Here is an 18,611-nt window from a genome sequence, read left to right on the forward strand (position 1 = left end):
CTGCAAAGTACAAGTTTTTAAAATTTAAAGCATAACATGTATGAACTTTCAAAATTCCACTGAGAATTAAATCTTTACTTTTAAAATGTACTAAATTATAAAATTAAAGTAGACATGTTTCATAGAACTGGTACTCTTCTAAAGAGCACCAAAGAAGATAATTTTCTCTGCAAGGTAAGTGTACTAAAAATTGTGAATATGAAATGAAAAATTAGAGCATTAAATAAGACTAGCATAGAGGAGGTCAAACTGGATAAAGAGGTTCTTCACATGATAGGAAAAGTAAAATTCAAAAGCTGCTAAAAAATACAAATGTCTCATGAAGGCTTCTAGTTCAATGATAAATATAGAAAAAAGAAATGATTTTCTCTTAGGTAAAAATAAATCTCGTCTTTAAGTTATTTCAAAGAAATGCAACTAAGTAGATCCAACTGTCAAACTCCTAAAATACAAGAAAGGACAAAAGCTTTTCAACATGATAATCTGCCTTTGTTCTTTGTACAAAGTATTATCGCTTATGTAGGATGACATAGAAAAATAACGATACAATATTTGCATCTGTAGCATCCTAATTTCAAACATAAATAGAAATAAATATTTACATACCTAATATTATTTTTAAGAACTTTCAAGCAACTGAAGCATTTAAAGGTCGTGTAAGTCTTCTGTTCATCGTCAACAGCTCCTTCATGTCTTCCATAGTAAAAGTCACTAACTAACATGATCAATTTTCCTTTCTCTGCACCAGCTTTATCTTTATTTTCAGTACTTGAAATTTCTACTTTAACCATTTCCAAAAATTGATTTAGCATGTCTGGACAACAACACTAAAAGAGGAAGAAAAAATATGAGCCTTATTTATATCTCTTTTAAAAATTAGATGCTAAAAATGACTCTGTGTTTATAATTAGGGCCAGCTCATGTAAAACTATGCTTCAAATATATTTGGAAAGATATTCACCAAAATGTTGGCTTCATTCTTTACGTAGTCTAAAAAATTCAAACAATACACACCTATTATTTTAATAGAGAAATAACTTCAAAAACAAATCAAAAACCTTAAGATCAAGGATGGTTATATAACATTTTCCCTTGCAATTAAACTTCTCAGATGTAAATATTTAATCATAATTTGTCCCTTGGCTAACAACATACATTTCATGTGTCAAGATATACCTTAAATGGAATGGTAGTTTTATACACCATTATTATGGTTAATTATAAAATAACATAATAGTTCAGTAAAGCCTGGTTGGAACTGGACTTTAAGCACAGATAACCAGCCACAAGGTGCTAGGAAATGTATGGGACACAAAGAAAGAATCATCACTTACATCTTGAAAACCTCAGCACAATCTATCTAGAATGCTGAAATACCAGAAGGGTAAATCTATCTCATGAATAAAATCACGACCACATGTAAACTGACTTTAATGGAGAATATTTTCATACATGAGTTTTTTTTATTTCCAATGAGATAAAATGAATTCACTTATTATAAACAATTTTCAGTTGTAGAATTTCTCTAGAAGAATTCTTTAAGAATAACTAGAGAGCAAAAAAACAAACTTTCCTAAAAATACCAATTATGTACACACAAAGCAACCACAAAGTGAAAGCCTTTAAAAAAATAAAGCACAACAAAAATTATAACAGAATCGAGTCCAATTAAACCTATCAGACCAATTAAATTTATCTTGTCAATGAATACATATGTTTAACTCAACCACCGGAAAAAAAAAAAAAAGAAATTTCGTGTAGGAAGACAAAAGGAAAAACAACTCTGGTAAAAGCAAGAAACTACCAAAAACAAAATGATTTGGAAGTCAAAAATAAAAAGGTAAACAAAGAATATAACAGGAAAATGAACATAAGAAAGAAAGGGTTGTGAGCCTGATATCAAACAAAATAGAATCCAGGCCAAAAAAAAAGGAACACTTTATAAAAATCCTAAAGGGTACATTCACAATGAAGTTAAAAAATAGATCTGAGAGGAAGAAAAAATGGTATAGATGATAGAGGCTCTGTTCATCCCTCTGGCGACCAAATCAAAGTTGTGACAGAAACAAGGAGCAAATAGCAAGGAAAATCGCCTGAGATCTCGATGAATAAGCCATACAACTAGGGAGAAATCGAAGAAATCACTCTGCAACAGGAGAAGGTAGTACGGGGTGAGGACACGAGGCTGCCCGGTTCCCAGCAGCTGACTGGGATGGATGCAGCGGCAGCTGCGGACTCCTCTTAAAGGGGCCGTGTCCGCGAGTGGACTTCTGCGGTGATGGACCTGCTCACTCTGAGCACCAGGGCAAGTTCGGCTGCGCAGGGGACACCAGGGACTTACAGGAGGGCATTGACTTGTTGGAGCGAGGGCCGGAGGCAAGGCTCTCTCCCAGGCAAAAGTGCTGGTGGTATCAATTGTTCCTCTGTTGAGCCTTCCCCACTCTCAGTGTGCAGACACAGTGCCATAGCAGAGAAGTCATCAAACTGGATAACAGAGGTCACTCCATCCAGAGGATTCTCTGAAACTCTGTCTCCCCCAACTTGCGGCCCTACCCAAGCCACATCCAGGTGCATCCTCCCTTAGCCAGGTGCCCCTTGCTGAGCAGCGCCTAGACTCACACTGGTGGCAGCTGGCCTTGGTTTCTGGTGTGCTCTTTTGAGGCAACTATAAGCACAGCATCTGTGGATTGCTTGCTGAATCTAACAGGTAGACCTGGAGGGGCACAGGGTGGGGCTAAATTTGGCTTGCAGCTGAACTCCTCTCAGGACTGTGCCACTGGACTCCTACCACACGAAGCCACACTAATAAGACCGGGAGGCAAGAGTTTTTCTTAGTACATAGAAATGAACACAGAAAGGCAGCCAAAATGGAAAGACAAAGAAGCAGAAACCATATGAGAGAAGAGAACAGAGATCCAGGAATAATGGAGTCAAGTAATCTAACAGATGCAGAATTCAAAACACTGGTTATAAAGATGCTCAATGAACTTATGGGAAATGTAGATGAATTCAGTGAGAAGTTTAACAAAGAGATAAAAAACATAAAAATTGGAATGGAAATTATAAAAGGGAACCAGTCAGAAATGAAGAACATATTAGCTGAAATGAGAAGTATATTAAATGGAATGAACACAGTGAATAAAGAAGAGGATCAAATGACTTATAAAGAGGATGAGAAAGCCAAGGACACTCAATCAGAATGGCAAGAAAAAAGAAGCCAAGATTATGATAATTTAAGGAGCCAATGGGATGCCATTAAAGGTAAAAATATCTACATCATAGGGGTACCTGAAGGAAAACAAGACATTGAGGAACTATTTGAAGAAATAATGATGGAAAACTTCCCTAACCTGGTGAAAGAAATAGACATAAAATCCCAGGAAGCACAGAGTCCCTAAAACCAGGAACCCAAAGAAGCCCACACCAAGACACATCATAATTAAAATGCCAAAGGTTAAATACAAGGAGAGAATCTTAAAAGCAGCAAAAGAAAAGCAGTTAGTTACCTACAAGGGAGCATCCATAGGACTGGCAGTTGATTTTTCAAAAGAAACTATGCAGGACAGAAGAGCTTGGCACAAAATATTCGACGTGATGAAAACCCAGGATTTACAACCAAGAATACTTTATCCAGAAGAGCTACCATTTAGAGTTAAAGGACAGATCGAGAGCTTCCCAGACAAAAATAAGCTAAAGATATTTATCATTACGAAGCCAGTATTACAGGAAATGGTGGAGGGACTTAAGAAGAAAAAACATGTATGAGAAGCAGGAATAAAGAATGGTAATAACTACATTCCTATCAACAAGTACATCAAATGGAAAAGAATTAAGCGCTCCAACCACAGAGTGGCTGAATGGATAATAAAACAAGACCCCTACATATGCTGCCTATAAGAGACTCACTTCAGGTTAAAAGACACACACTAAAAAGAAGGGAATGGAAAAAGATACTGCCTTGATGGACCTAGAGAGTATTGCGCTGAATGAAATGAATGGGATAGAGAAAGACAAATATTGCATAATTTTACATATATGTGGAATCTAAAGAACAAAATAAACAACAACAACAATAAAAGTGGAAATAAATTCAGAGATACAAAGAATATTTAGAGGGATACTAGATGGGAGGGGGTTGGGGAGACAAAAAAAAAGGCAAAGGGATTAAGAGGTACAAATGGATAGTTGCAGAATAGATATGGAAATGTAGAGTGCAGCATGGGGGAAGATGGTTAATAGTGTTGTAATAAATATGTAAGGGGGAACAGGGGTACTAGATTTAATGGGGTGACTACTTTGTGAATTATGTGGATCTCTGATATCTATGTTGTAAAACTGAAACTGGCATATTATTGTATGGCAACTATAATTGAAAAAAAAACCTCATCGAATTGTACAATATAAATAAAAGCAACTAATTGCCTATTGTATTTCATTAAAAATTAAAATATGCATATACTGTAGTGTATATATACACATAATTTTCAAAATTTGATGCTTGAGAAGGATTTTTAAATCTTGTATGAGGGTAATCATTATGAATATCAAATTTTACTTAAGCTGTATGAAAATACCAATACGATTTCTTATCTAAATATCTGGATCAACTAGCATTTACTATATATCAATCCTTAATATTTTCAGAAATTTGAATATTTTTAAAAATTACATTTTGAAAATTTTACCTTCATGTGATATTTCAAAGCATCCAAAAGATTAAACTGAACATTGCACTTTGGACAAGATCTTTGAAAAGGCATTCCAGTTTTATGTTCAATTGATGAGGTATCTGTACCTAAAATAAATTAAGGATTTTTGTGATTTAAACTTTTCTTTTTTAAACCTTAAACAACCAGTAATAATAGTTTTAAAGTTCATTGCAATTTCTAAAACTTATGCATAAATATTTTCTCTTTTATATAACAGATTCATATTTACCTTTTGATATCATAACAGGGGAGGATGTCACCAAAGGAGAGTTGACTAAAGACAACGAAGCACAAGAATTTATTTCAGAAACATCTTCACTGGTCTTTGGCTTTTTTGAATTGATTTTGTTTACTTTAGAAGCTGAAGGACGTTTTATTATAGGCAGAGTTTCATCCGGAGCTACAATAATTTAAATAGTGAAAAAGATATTTTAAATGCTTTAGTATAGAACATTGCTTACAAATGCTGCTAAAAGGGCCTTACCTTTAAAATTAAGTAAAAATGCTTTGGAGCTAAATTAAAGGTAATATAATTAAATCATCACATCATACAAATGACAATAAAGAATGATCAAAATTTATATGATCAATAGGTAGAAACTGCACAAACAGTTATTATGTACTACATATATTTGAACAAGTCATGAAGTAAACTTTAAAAAAATTATTTTATTGTGGTGCCATTGGTTAATAAAATTATATATGTTTCAAGTGTATAATTCTGTAATACATTCTCTGTATATTCCATTGTGTGCTCACCAAAGTCAAATCTTCTGTAATCATGTATTTGACTCTCTTTACCCTTTTCTACTGCCCCCCTTTTTTCCTCTGGTAACCACTAAACTGTTTTCTGTGCCTGTGAGTAAAAAAAAGCCAAAAGCATACAATGGAGAAAAAAAAAAAATCCCTGTTCAATAAATAGTGCTGGGAAATTTGGAAAGCCACGGGTAAAAGAATGAAACTAGACTGTTATTTGTCGCCATACAGAAAAATTAACTCAAAGTGAATCAAAGACCTAAATTTAAGACCTGAAAATATAAAATGCATAGAAGAAAACATAGGTACTAAACTTATGAACCTTGGTCTTAGAGAAGATTTCATGAATTTAATCTCAAAGGCAAAGGAAGTAAAAGCAAAAATAAATGAATGAGACTATATCAAACTAAAAAGCTTCTGCACAGGAAAAGCATCAACAAAATAAAGAGGCAACCAACCAAATGGGAGAAGATATTTGCAAGCAACACCTCTGATAAGGGGCCAATATCCAAAATATATAAAGAACTCATACAACTCAACAACAAAAAACAAACAATCCAATTTAAAAAAATGGGCAGAGGACCTGGATAGACTCTTCTCATGAAATAAACTTTTAATGCAAATGAAAATTCTAAAGACACCTTTGAATAAATATATAAATAGGTACCATGAAAAAAGTCAAACCAAAAAAATATATATATTCCAAGAAAAAAAATTAAAGCACCGTGAATACTCTAAGCTTGGTTACAAAAAATGAATTTATCTTAAGATGCTTAAATACATTTGAGCTTGTAAACAAAAACAATTTCTATTCTAAAAATTTAGAGAAACCCTTTAAGATACTTAAAAAAATACTTAAGCTGTCTAATGGAAAAATACTTAAGCTGTCTAATGGAAAACTCAAGTTGGTTCCCTATTTACAAAATAGAAACAACTAATCTTGAATGGCAGTACTTCACTGATTCTTATGAAAAAGTTTGGAGTTAGTATAATGGCTTTAAAACTATGTCCACCTGAGTCTAATGGTTCTAAGGGAATATAGTGGGCATGTCAGACAGAGAAACTCCCCTTTTACCTTTTTTTCCTAAATTAGATGTTTAAATAAAATTTTGTTTGAATAGAGATTTCATTGCTAAGAAGTTTTGAGTTTGAAAACCATCATCTTAAAGACTAAAGGATTACATAATTCAGGGCATTTGCAAGAGAAGTGGGGCAACCAGACCCAGCAAAAGTCCTTTAGAAAGTAACACAAAATCATACTTTGTGATAAAGATTCTAAAACTGTGGATTGTATTTTAATTCTCCCAACTGTTCACTAATAGTAGTAGAATAGATATAAGCTAGGAAAATAAGAGTATTATATTAGTGAGCTCTTTTGTCAAATTTATGTTTCATTCTTTGAGATAATGTAGAAGTGACTTTTTCCATCTTTAAGCACATGATTACTGACAGCTATACTGCAGGCACACGGGACTGATTTCTGCATAATCACACTAACATTCTTCTCAGATGTTTAGGTTACTTGAAAAACCAGACAGCCGGTATTTTGGACTAGGTAACTGATTATCTATCTAGTAGGCTGTATAGTAAAAATAGACTGTTTTATATACAAGTTTTTTTAAAAATATAAATTTATTTAAATTAGTTTCGAGTATACAATATATTGGTTAGACATCTATGTTGTCCATAAAACGATCCCCCCAATTGCTCCCTCCCTCCCCTGGCCCTCCACTTAGCCATCATATTAATGCTAACTGTATTCCCTCTGCTGTGCTCCCCATCCCCATGACCAACTATCAACTACTAATTTGTACTTCTTTAATCCTTCACCTCATTCTCCTAGCCCCACAAACCCCCTCCTCTCTGTCCGTCACCAAATTGTCCACTGATATACAAATTTTTAAAGCATGAGTTAAATAAAATTAAGTTAAATAAAATTACTCTGAGCTCAATAGTTTTAAATTCTGACGCTTTGACTTATTTATATTGGTTGCCTTTGGCTTGTGCTGTTCACTATCCACAAAGGTACCAATGAAAATCCTATTTTCATTCTTTGGTCAAGTTCAAATCCAGCTTTCTCCAAGAACCTTCTATGATCATCCTAGACAGAAGTCCATTAATCACTCTTTTGAACTCATAGCACATGTTAGTATTCATAATTATCATGCTAAGAATTACTGTCAAGTCCTTTAAGGATTTAATGCATTTCTCACTTATTTATCTCACTTGAGGCTCATAAAAGCTGAGATAAGCAGATAAAATTATATCGCCAAACAGCTGATTTTAGGTCTGAAGAATGAATGAATTAAAGTATATATTTTAATAATGAAAAAATTAGGTGTAAAGAGGTTAGCTGACTCGATAAAGGCCACAAAAGCCTTTAGAATAGAGGCTGAAACCTCTATCTTCCTAATCAACTATAACCCTATTTATCATTACGGCAAAGTTCTACTCCTTGTAGTACTACGACTTTATAGAGAGAGTCACTGTCTTTACTCCCTAGAAGCTTCAAGAATTCTGGCTTTTTCTATGAATAAAGACCATGTGCTTTAGAAATTCAGATTTCAAATATTTTATCTCATTTATTTTGGTTCTTGGCTATTTTACTAACTATATAAGTGACACCTAGATAGGTGAATATCAAACCAAGTATTTTCAAAATGGGGAAATATTTTTGGTACACATATTACTATAAATTTCTTACTATTTTTGTTTGGCAAATGCATACTAATTTGTTAGTTAAACAATTTAAACATGTAAAAATTCTTGTGTACCTTGCTCCATTTAGTGAAATATATAAAATTTGTTAATATAGAAATAGTAATTGCTTTTGATTATAGGGCTTTTTCAACTAGGTAAAATTCGTTTAAGGCATACTAATTTATTACATGATAATGAAAAACTTTGTTATGGTATACAATCAAAGAACTGTAATTCTTCTCCAGTTGGACATTTTGATTATTCCTTTAATGGATATTTACTGAGTACTTAGTATGTGCGAATTGCTATTTCTTTAGTACTATCATTTTATAATACTACTCTCTAATCGTATTTAGTTATTACATCTATAGCATTTATTTGGATAGAAAGACATAAAGTAGCCTATGAAGAAATTAACCATAACTATTCACTTTTCCTCATACTAATGACCTTCCAAACATTTAATATTTAAAAAACAAAAACAAAAACATAGTATTAGGGCATCAAGGGACTTCCCTGATTCACAGAAATTATATTAAGACTTTTCAGCCCATGGCTGGTTCCAAGTGAGAATGAGCTCAAAGAATACATGTTAGCCAACTTAACAGAAATAAAATATTCTATTATTAAATACAATTTTATATAAAATCACCCAAGAAAGGCATTCAGGAACTATTAGCTTTCGTCTTACAATATATGAAAAACTTAACATGAAGGTATGGACTTCAAAATAGAAATTCATTCCATATGTGTATTCAAGTTTTCCTTTTATTTATAAAAAGTGCTAAACCAAACCTTCTATATAAATTGTTGATCCCTCTTGGGACAGTGGTATTGTATCCTGGGTCAAGTCAAACAGTAAATCTGAAGAATCATCCGATTCAACTTGTGATGAATTCTTTGTAAAATCCTGTAAAAAGTTATAATTATTTTGTTTCATAAACTTTTATAAAAGTAAATTTAACTATATGCCAATACTATAAAGATAACCTTATAGATTCAACTATTAATAAATTATAAAACACAAAGGTAATTATTACTGTCAAAATTAGCATCTACTAGGTAAGGAGTATAGAGAACTCTAGATTATTACAATTTTTCTGGAAATCTAAAATTGTTTTGAAGTAAAAAGTTAAAATTCAAAAATAATAATAGTATTGGCAAAGTAGAGGTTATATTTTGGCAAAGCTTTTCTGTAGGAAAATTTTAGCAGTTATCTATCAAGGGCTTTAAAAAGTTCATATCTTTTGACTCAATTATTTCAAATATTCCACTTCTGAGAATTCATGCTAAGGAAATGAAAATATTTAATGGAGAATTATTTATTATAGCAAAAAATGAAAACCTGTATGTTCGACAATAGAAGAATGGTTCAATAAATTAAATGACAGACTTAATGTTTTTGAAAAATATCCAATGACAAAACATTTGAGCCTGAATGTGTATTATATAAAATCAACAATGGCTATATTACTTTACTGTAACCAAGCACAATCTAACTGCAGGGTAAATATTTTCTCTGAATATTTGCCCTTAAAAATGAAAATTATTCACTAGCAATGTCCAAAATAGTTCTTTAACATTAGTTCCTCCAAATAAAGTTAATACTTTAAACCCTTTCCTCGGTGATGACTCTGGTTAATTAAGTACCACCATTTCAGAGAGCAAACACGTTATTCGACAAATAGCATGTTAAAATAATTCTCCAATTTTTTATATCTCATAAAATAGTTCAGAAAGATACAAAATACCCTGGGGTAAGGTACAATATGCAATAGACTGGGATTCAGAAGACCTGTCCATTTATTTAACTATGAAACCTTGGGCAAGTCCCTTCTGAGATTCAAGTTATTTTCCTTTACAAATGAAATAAGTTACCAATTATTGTCCATTTAAAATGTACTTGCCTTTTTCACAGTACATGCATTTTATCAAGTAATTATCACAACAGTACTAATAAAGACCGAATATTATCTCCCTTTTATAAATGATAAACTTAAGTATGGTTAAGTGAGGTTTCTAGTACAACCCAGCTTGTTATTGATGATAAAGCTGGAATTAAAACCTAAGCTAGCCTGATTACAAAGCCTGTGCCCTTAAGCTATATCTTGCTGACTTTAAAAGGAATAATAATTATCTCTCTGCTTCCCCAAAAGAGTTGTTGAGCTAAAGAGAATGAAAAAGTTTAAAATTTTCAAAGACTATTTCCTTACTTAAGATTCTCAATTCATTTGAGAACATGTGTGTGTGTGTTTGTATGTATACATATACACATATGTATGTATATGTGTATGTCTATATACGTATATATGTGTGTATGTGTGTGTGTGTATGTATGTATGTATCTATATCTATATCTATCTATATCTATATATATCTGTCCTTCTCATCTCTGGCTGCACATTAAAGGCACCTTAAATTTTTAAAAAATCAATCATACCCAGGTCTCACCACACACTGATTGACAAAAATCTTTATTTTTAAAAAATCCTTTATTTTTTTTAAAGCAGGATTGGCAACCTGATTGAGAAGCTTTGATTAAAACATCATGCCCACAGAAATAAAAATTCTGAGTTTGAATGAACTCTAGTTTCTAACTTTTCTAACACGAAAGATACCACCCCTCCACCCTTTATTATTCTTTCCCCATGGGTCCAATGTATGAATGATTTTCATTTATTTGCATTTAAATGATGAGTGTCCTCCCATTTCCAAATGACAAACAGCTTATTAATAGCGTGAGAAACCAGTGAGTTAATCTGATTCCAGTTAAAACCAAATAATTTTTTTTGTATTTCTGGTAGCCTGCCACCTTCAGGTATACCTATGAAGTTTCTAAAAAAACATTAAAAAACAGCCTATGGATGCTTAGAATATCTTAGAGTTTGAGAGCCAATAGTCTGGGTAGAGGTTCTGATTTTAGAAATGAAGAAAGTGAGGCCCGGAGAAGTTGTGACAATGCTCTATTTAGGATCAAAGACTGAATCAGCACTCAATTCTCTCATTTTTAAACCAGGTTTCTTGAAATACTAAGGGCTCATACCATTACTGATAGATGTTTCAGAATACAGATACAAGTTTACCAAAATTCTAACTTTTGCTTGAAAGCTCAAGGTTTCTCATTGGCAAGGATACTATTAGTATTTTTCTGTGACAGGCACACTTTGTACATTTTTGAAGACTGAAAAACTATATGTATCAGACAGACTCTAAAGGTGGTCCCTATGATTTCCTTCTGATATTTATACACTTGTGAAATCTCCACTTAAGTATGTATGAGACTCGTGACTGCTTCTAACCAATAAAATATTGATGAGATGTATGATTGTTACACAGCCCATCTTGCTGAGGACTCTTTACCTTGCTGTTTTTGAGGAAGCAACTAGTCATGTTAGGAAGGCCTTCATAGCAGGGAACTGAGGGTAGTTTCCGGTTGACAACAGCAAGAAGCTGATGTCCTCAGTCTGACAACCAACAAAGGACTGGATAACACCAACAACCAAGTGATGTTGGAAGCCATATTAAATGATATTGCAGATCTGGCTAACGCTTTGATTGTAGCCTCGTGAGACCTTGAAGCAGAGGATCCAGTCAAGCCATGCCCTGACTCCTGACTCAAAGAAACCATGAGATAATACGTGTATATTTTTTTTAAGTTGCTAAGTTTGTGGTATTATTGTTATGCAGAATAAATAATTAATTCACGGTGCTTTGCCAGTTATCCTTTCAAGGAAAAATGGCATGCCATTAAAAAGTGTATTCAAGGGTTGAGTTAATAAAATTAGTAAAAAATATTACTTCTTCAAGGATATTCTTAAATAAAAGTCAATTTTTCTACTGTGGGTGCTCGGGGGTCACTAGTACAAAAACTGCTAGTACAATTCTGTTCCATTGCCTTAATTCATATTAAAGTACCAGCAGTTTTACCCTCCACTACTTTTGCATCACCAGTGTAAATATTAACAAAGTGAAAGAGCAAATGTCGCAGTGTTACTATGACAACAGTTTTAACCTCATGGACTTCTGAAAGAGTCTCAGGGAACCCCAATTAATCTATGTTGCCTTAAGGCATTACTTCTATTTTTTTAAAGTATATAGACTTAAATGTATGGATAGATGTTGTGCATATTTTTGAAACTGTGGTCTAACGTGGATTGCAATCTCAGATCCATCATTTACCAGCTGTGTGGTCTTGAGTGAATTATTTAGCCTCTCTGAGCCTCAGTTTCTTCAACTATAAAATGGGATAATTATTGTGCCTACCTCATAGAGAAGTCATAAGAATTAAATGAGATTAATTTATATATAGCATTTAGGGCAAAAAAAGGACCCATATTAACAGTCTAAGGAATATTGAATATTACCATTATCTAGTAAAAAGTTTAAAAACTAAACTATGAAGGCATGTTTTCAGAATAGACAATGATCTGAGAACAATGTTCCAATTCAGAATACTTAGTTCAATTTACTATCTTAAGAATTTTGCCATAATGCAACATTCATTACTGATTATACTTTTTAACTTACCTTTAGATAGTGCAGCTATCAATATTATATCTATTTAAATTAAACTAAATATAATTATCTGATTTATTAACAGGTTGGATAGTTAGTTCCTGCATTTATTACTCTGGGTATTTGCTGAGCTTTCATAAAGATGGTGATATTTTCTTATAGTGATTATGCCTCTACTGAAATGGTGACTAGTTATAAGTCCACAATTCTAACTGGGTATTCTAATATCCAATGTGTCCCTGAGCTAGTTGTGTATTTTCAGAAAAACTTACAGGTTTAGACACGTTCTGAACAATAACAGAGCTATGTGAAGATTTAGATTCAGGATGAAATCTAGGTAAGGCAGCCACTGGATTTGATGTTGGGTCTTTGTAGTGTTGACTTGTAGGCTTGAATGCATCAGTAACACCTGTATTTTAAAATTACACAATATATTGAATATTTTCTATACAACCAATTTTGTCAAAATATTTCACTTAAAATTAAAATAGTACAATAGTCTACCTTGATTGAGTGTCTCATTCTTTATTCCTTTTGAAGATGAGCTGGCGTTACCTCTGTTCAAAATATCTATAAAATTATATTTATTTTAAAATTTATTTGAATGAAATATATATTAAGATAACAGATTAAACTTTCCAAAATATATCCATATATAACCAATAATTGAAGTATATTTCTTTATCTTAATGGTGATAGACTGTATATAGACTTGGGTCCCTGCGACTCAAACCTTTCCCCAATCCCTATGCCGTATCACTACCCTTAAAAGCCTGGATGTTTCATTATGGGCAAGCTGATTGGATTATCTGTGCCATTACTCTGGAGTTCTGAAAAGAACACTACAGAGACTGCAGTCTAAATAAGACCTAGAGTTTTCCAGAGTATCTAAAATTTAATGCTATACCCAAAATAAATTTGAGCCTAACATGAGCTTCTTGATTAATTTAATTTTTTAAAACCACCTACAGCACCTGGTATTCCCAGGTAGTCTCCCATCCAAGTACTAACCAGGCCTGACCCTGCTTAGCTTCCTAGATCTCGATCAATTTAAGATTGCTTACTCTTGTACCCATGTGAACCCATAACTTCTAGGTTATTGAGGAATCAAATGAAAATTTGGAAGAGTAGAGATCTGCCTAAAATTGCTAATCAGGAAAAGATATGAAGCATTAAAAATCCTATAAAACCTCAAAAAATTTCCTTTGTTTCCTCCTAGAAGAAAAGAACCAGATCTCATAAAATAATTCTATAAGGTAAAGTGTCACAAAAGTAGGGTTGTTTTATGATAATGGAAATGCAGTGCTCTATGACTAAGCACTACAGAAATCTTCTGAGAGAAAAATCTACTTATTCAAACAACATGATATTGTTTCATTTAGAAATTCAAAATAAGTATTTACTCAAGCCATTAAAGAGTTATTCCTATAATACTTTTAGGTGACAGTAGTCTATCAAACACAAGTTTTTAATACCCTCTATGGTGGTTCTGTAAATATTTACCTCAGGTTCCATATGCTAAAAATATTTTATGGCTCACATATAAAACATTAATGAGATCATTTAAATTCTGAGTTAATTTAGAGATTTCACTAGGGTCGACTTTCTTTTTGATAGAATCACTTAAAACTAATACACATTATTCTAGTTAAGTACTGTTAACAGTTATCTACAATTGATATAAATCCAACTTGAACTGTCATACTTTCAATAAGATGATTTGAATAATAATTTTGAAATATGGTAATATTTCAGTATAAAAATAATCATAGTGACTAGGAAACAATAATTAATAGAATATAATATTCTTTTCCACTATTAACAAACATGATAACATGCCTTGTTCATTTTATAATTGAAGTGGCACTCCACTTAGCACCTTTCAATTTGCCACAAGAAATCATGGGAATTAAAATACATTATTCTATTTCTGATAAAACTGAATAGAGTGCTATCAGAAGTTTAGAGTCAAGAGAAGCAAGAACTAGGCTTTACAGAGTAACAGTGACATATGAGACAACCCACAAACATTTGTATTAGGAAGAACATCTTATAAAACTTTACTTCACTGAAAGTAAATGCTTACTTGAAATGGCTGGTTTTGAACTTGATATCTCTCCGACAAAGATCAGCTCATCATCTTCTTCATCCTGAATTTCTTCTACTTTCTTCTGCCATGGTTCCAGTTCTTCTTCTTCACATTCCATAAAGAGTTCTGCCATTTTTGAATTATCTAATTTTCAAAAGGAGAGAAACAAATTTTATTTTTAAGTATTTTTTAAAAACAGTATAATATTTAACATGTACTTTAATAATTCTAATATCAATTGACTGAATTGATATTTGTAGTCAGTACATGGTAGCAAAATTAAGAAACTCAAAATTCAATCTCTAACATCAAAACTAGTAAAATTAAGCTAGCTAGCTAGATAATGGATGACAATAGTCATTTATAGTGGCCAATAAATTTTAGTAACAATCAGATCCAATCAAACTGAGTTTCAGTTTTATGACTAGACAATGATTATATCTATGAAAATAACTGTACCAGACTATTATCTGAACCCCCTCCACCTACAAACTTCTGTATTAATAAAAGGGGGCTAAACTAAGAATAAGAGGCAACAGATGGGAGATATAATAGAAAAACTTGAACAGATTGAGGGATACCAGGCAGAGCAAAACAGAGGTGAGGTGCTACAATGGAAAGAGAGGAATTAAGTGAGGCTTATTCCATCTCAGAGCAGATTAGACATTCCTCGCCTGAAAAAACTAAGTAAAGAACATACTGTGAATACCACCAGCCTGCAAGTGCTGACCAAGCACACAGAGCTCCTAGTAATCCTTTTAGTGCCTCATTCTTAAATATTGATGGACAACCAATGAGTACCATAAATATGACTAAAACCTCCAATATGAAAGACCAAAACAATAAAACAGATTAAAAGATCTTAGAGAAAACAGAGATAATATAGAAGGCAGGAGAAAAATGCTAGAGATAACATAATTAGCATTTTTAGAGAGAGAAAACAAGAATATTATAAAAAGTAACATTCAGAAAAAAAAGATTATAAACAAGATAATCAAAATTTAGTAAAATCAATTGCCAAAGTTGAGCAAATGTTTCATAAGTGGAACTAAAAGACAAAAATATACATAGAGAATACAAGATTGTTAGAAAATCAATTTCAAAGGTACAATTCACCTTTAGTAAGTTCCAGAAAAAGAATAAATAAAAAGAGGGAATCTAATCAAAGGAAAAAAAAATTCCCAGTTTTAAAAGACACAAATCTCCAAATTGAAAGGGCCCACCAGCACTTAGCATAATGAAGAAAAAAAACTACAGTAGAGGGACATACTGTGAAATTTCAGAATGCTGGAGATAAGGGAATATAGTAAAATCTGAAAGAGAGAAAGAGAGGGAGAGGGGGGTGGGGCGGGGAGAGAGAGAGAGAGAGAGAGAGAGAGAAGAAAATATTTCTTTCAAAGTCTTAGTAACAATTTTCAATTTAGAATTCTAAACTCAGTGAAGATTTTCATCAAGCATGAAGTACATATTCTTTCATTGAGAATAAAGACACAAAAATTACCTCCCATTCACCCTTTCTATCTTAGAAAAAAATCCACTAAAATATGAGACACAAAGAAAAATGAGGAAGACATAGTATGCAGAAAATCTGACATTTTATACAATACAAAGACAAAGGAAAGTCCCAGTACAATAGCTGTTCAATAGGTTTAGAGAGCAACCAGGCAGAATAGAGCAGGAGAACATTATTCCCAGGAGGAATGTCTCCAGGAGAAAACACACACACACACACACACACACACACACTCATACACAATTAAAATTGTTAGATTACCTGACAAGTTTTACCATGTAGAAAATCGAGTTAAGAGGTACAGAAAGGTGTGAGGTAACTTGACTATAGATTTTAATAAAATTTAGGAAATTTTAAAAAATGAAAATTTTAAGTTGCTGAATATCTTTAAAAATAGAAAAAAGTAAATGTATCAATAACATATTACTACAATAAGATATCGCCTCACACTTGTCAGAATGGCTATCATCAATAAATCAAAGAATAACAAGTGTTGGCGAGGATCGGAGAAAAGGGAACTCCCATACACTGTTGGTGAGAATGCAAACTGGTGCAGCCACTATGGAAAACAGTTTTGAGGTTTCTCAAAAAATTAAAAATGGATACACCTTTTGACCTAGCAATTGCACTTCTGGGTATTTGTCCAAAGAAAACTCAAACAATAATTTGTAAAGATCTATGAACCCCTATGTTCATGGCAGCACAATTTATGATAGCCAAGATATGGAAGCAACCTAAATGTCCATCAACAATTAGATAAAGAAGTTGTGGTTTATATATACAATGGAATATTACTCAGCCATTAAAAAAATGAAATCCTACCATTTGCAACAACATGAATGGACCTAGATAGAGGATATTATGCTGAGTGAAATAAGTCAGAGAAAGATAAATACCATATGATTTCATTTATATGCAGAATCTAAGAAACTAATCAAAAACATACAAATATAGTGGACAATTTGTACAGAGGGGAGGGGTGTTGGGGGGACTGGGAGAATGGGGTGAAGGATTAAAGGAGTACAAATTAGCAGTTGATAGATGGTCACGGGGATAGGGAGCATAGCATAGGGAATGCAGTTAGCATTAATATATTGGCTAGGTGGAAAACCAGAGGAGAGAAGGAGCAATTAGGGGGTTCATTTCATAAACTATATAAATGTCTAACCAATGTACTGTATACTGGAAACTAATTAAAATAAATTAATTTTAAAAGTTATACACACACAATGCTCTAAGTAAAATTAAAAAGCATTTCATAGTTTAGCATTTGCATATTCTGAGTACTTGAAAAAACAATCCTGTGTCTCTTGAAGCTCTTTGTACTGCTTTTTCCATCTAAAATATCCTTCCTCCTTATACTGTCTATATTATTCAAGTATAGTAGAAAGAGCATGAACTTGACATCGAATTGAACAGTTCAAATCTTCACTGCACCATTTCTAATCATGTAACTCCGGAGATTACTCGAATCTGTTCCTTTCTAATAAGGGTATAATATCTACCTAATCAAAGTGGTAAGGTAAATTCAGGAAAATGAAATGTAAAATACCTAACTTCAAGCAGATATTAAAAAAAAATATATCAATTCCCTGCCCCTTCCCAACTCTTGATTGGATTATAACTTACTCAATACACCATTAGACCTTGTTTTTCTTCCACCTCTTACTACACTGAAAGTCTATGTCATGCAATTCAAGATTTACTATTTATGATCTCAAATTGCTCTCTATTAATGTGTCTTAACTATATATGTTTGACTCTATAGTAAGCTCCGTAAGAGTAAAGAACATATTTTCTTCTTCCTTCGTATTTCCCATTATACACAGCAGTCTACTGGATATGCAGTAGGCACTTCATATATGATGATATATGGGCAGTCAGGCAATGCCAAGTTTTAAAAAATAAGGGAGATCATGTCTACTAATAATACCATGGTCTTGATACCATATTGACACATAGGTCGTCCTTGTTCTTTTAACTAGGTACTGCCAACTGTCAATATATTTCAAGATAGATTATTGAGTAAAGATTACTTAAAAGCACATAATAGCAGATACAGTATTTCATTTAGAAATATTTATTTTTTTGTCTATACATAAAAAAGTTTGTGGTTATGTATACCAAACTGATAACAGTAATTACTTTTGGAGATGAGGAAGAAACATTTCATTCCTCCTTTACTAACACTTTTATTGTATACTATTCTTTTTTAGTGTGAGCATGTATTACTTTAATGAATGTGTTTCTTTTTAAATGTGCCCACCTCTACTGACTCATCTTTTCTTATGAAGCAAGGTTCTAAGTACAAAAGCCAAATATATGAGTA

At 32.6% G+C, this 18,611-nt stretch overlaps 1 protein-coding gene across 5 annotated transcripts in view; it reads right to left on the reverse strand.

Annotated features, from left to right (window-relative positions):
• The window catches only part of ZNF280C (zinc finger protein 280C), a 51,850-nt gene that overhangs the window by 24,898 nt on the left and 8,341 nt on the right, over positions 1 to 18,611 (reverse strand). For all 5 annotated transcript variants that reach the window (XM_011384231.2, XM_011384227.2, XM_011384228.2 and 2 more), the window contains 7 exons: positions 14,767 to 14,913; positions 13,185 to 13,250; positions 12,953 to 13,089; positions 8,961 to 9,075; positions 4,939 to 5,109; positions 4,686 to 4,795; positions 607 to 827 (listed from right to left, as the gene is read on the reverse strand). In XM_011384231.2, the coding sequence (XP_011382533.1) occupies positions 607 to 827; positions 4,686 to 4,795; positions 4,939 to 5,109; positions 8,961 to 9,075; positions 12,953 to 13,089; positions 13,185 to 13,250; positions 14,767 to 14,913 (967 nt within the window). The remainder of the gene's footprint in view (positions 1 to 606; positions 828 to 4,685; positions 4,796 to 4,938; positions 5,110 to 8,960; positions 9,076 to 12,952; positions 13,090 to 13,184; positions 13,251 to 14,766; positions 14,914 to 18,611) is intronic.

Source organism: Pteropus vampyrus, unplaced genomic scaffold (genome assembly GCF_000151845.1).
Source record: "Pteropus vampyrus isolate Shadow unplaced genomic scaffold, Pvam_2.0 Scaffold566, whole genome shotgun sequence".
Taxonomy (NCBI): domain Eukaryota; kingdom Metazoa; phylum Chordata; class Mammalia; order Chiroptera; family Pteropodidae; genus Pteropus; species Pteropus vampyrus.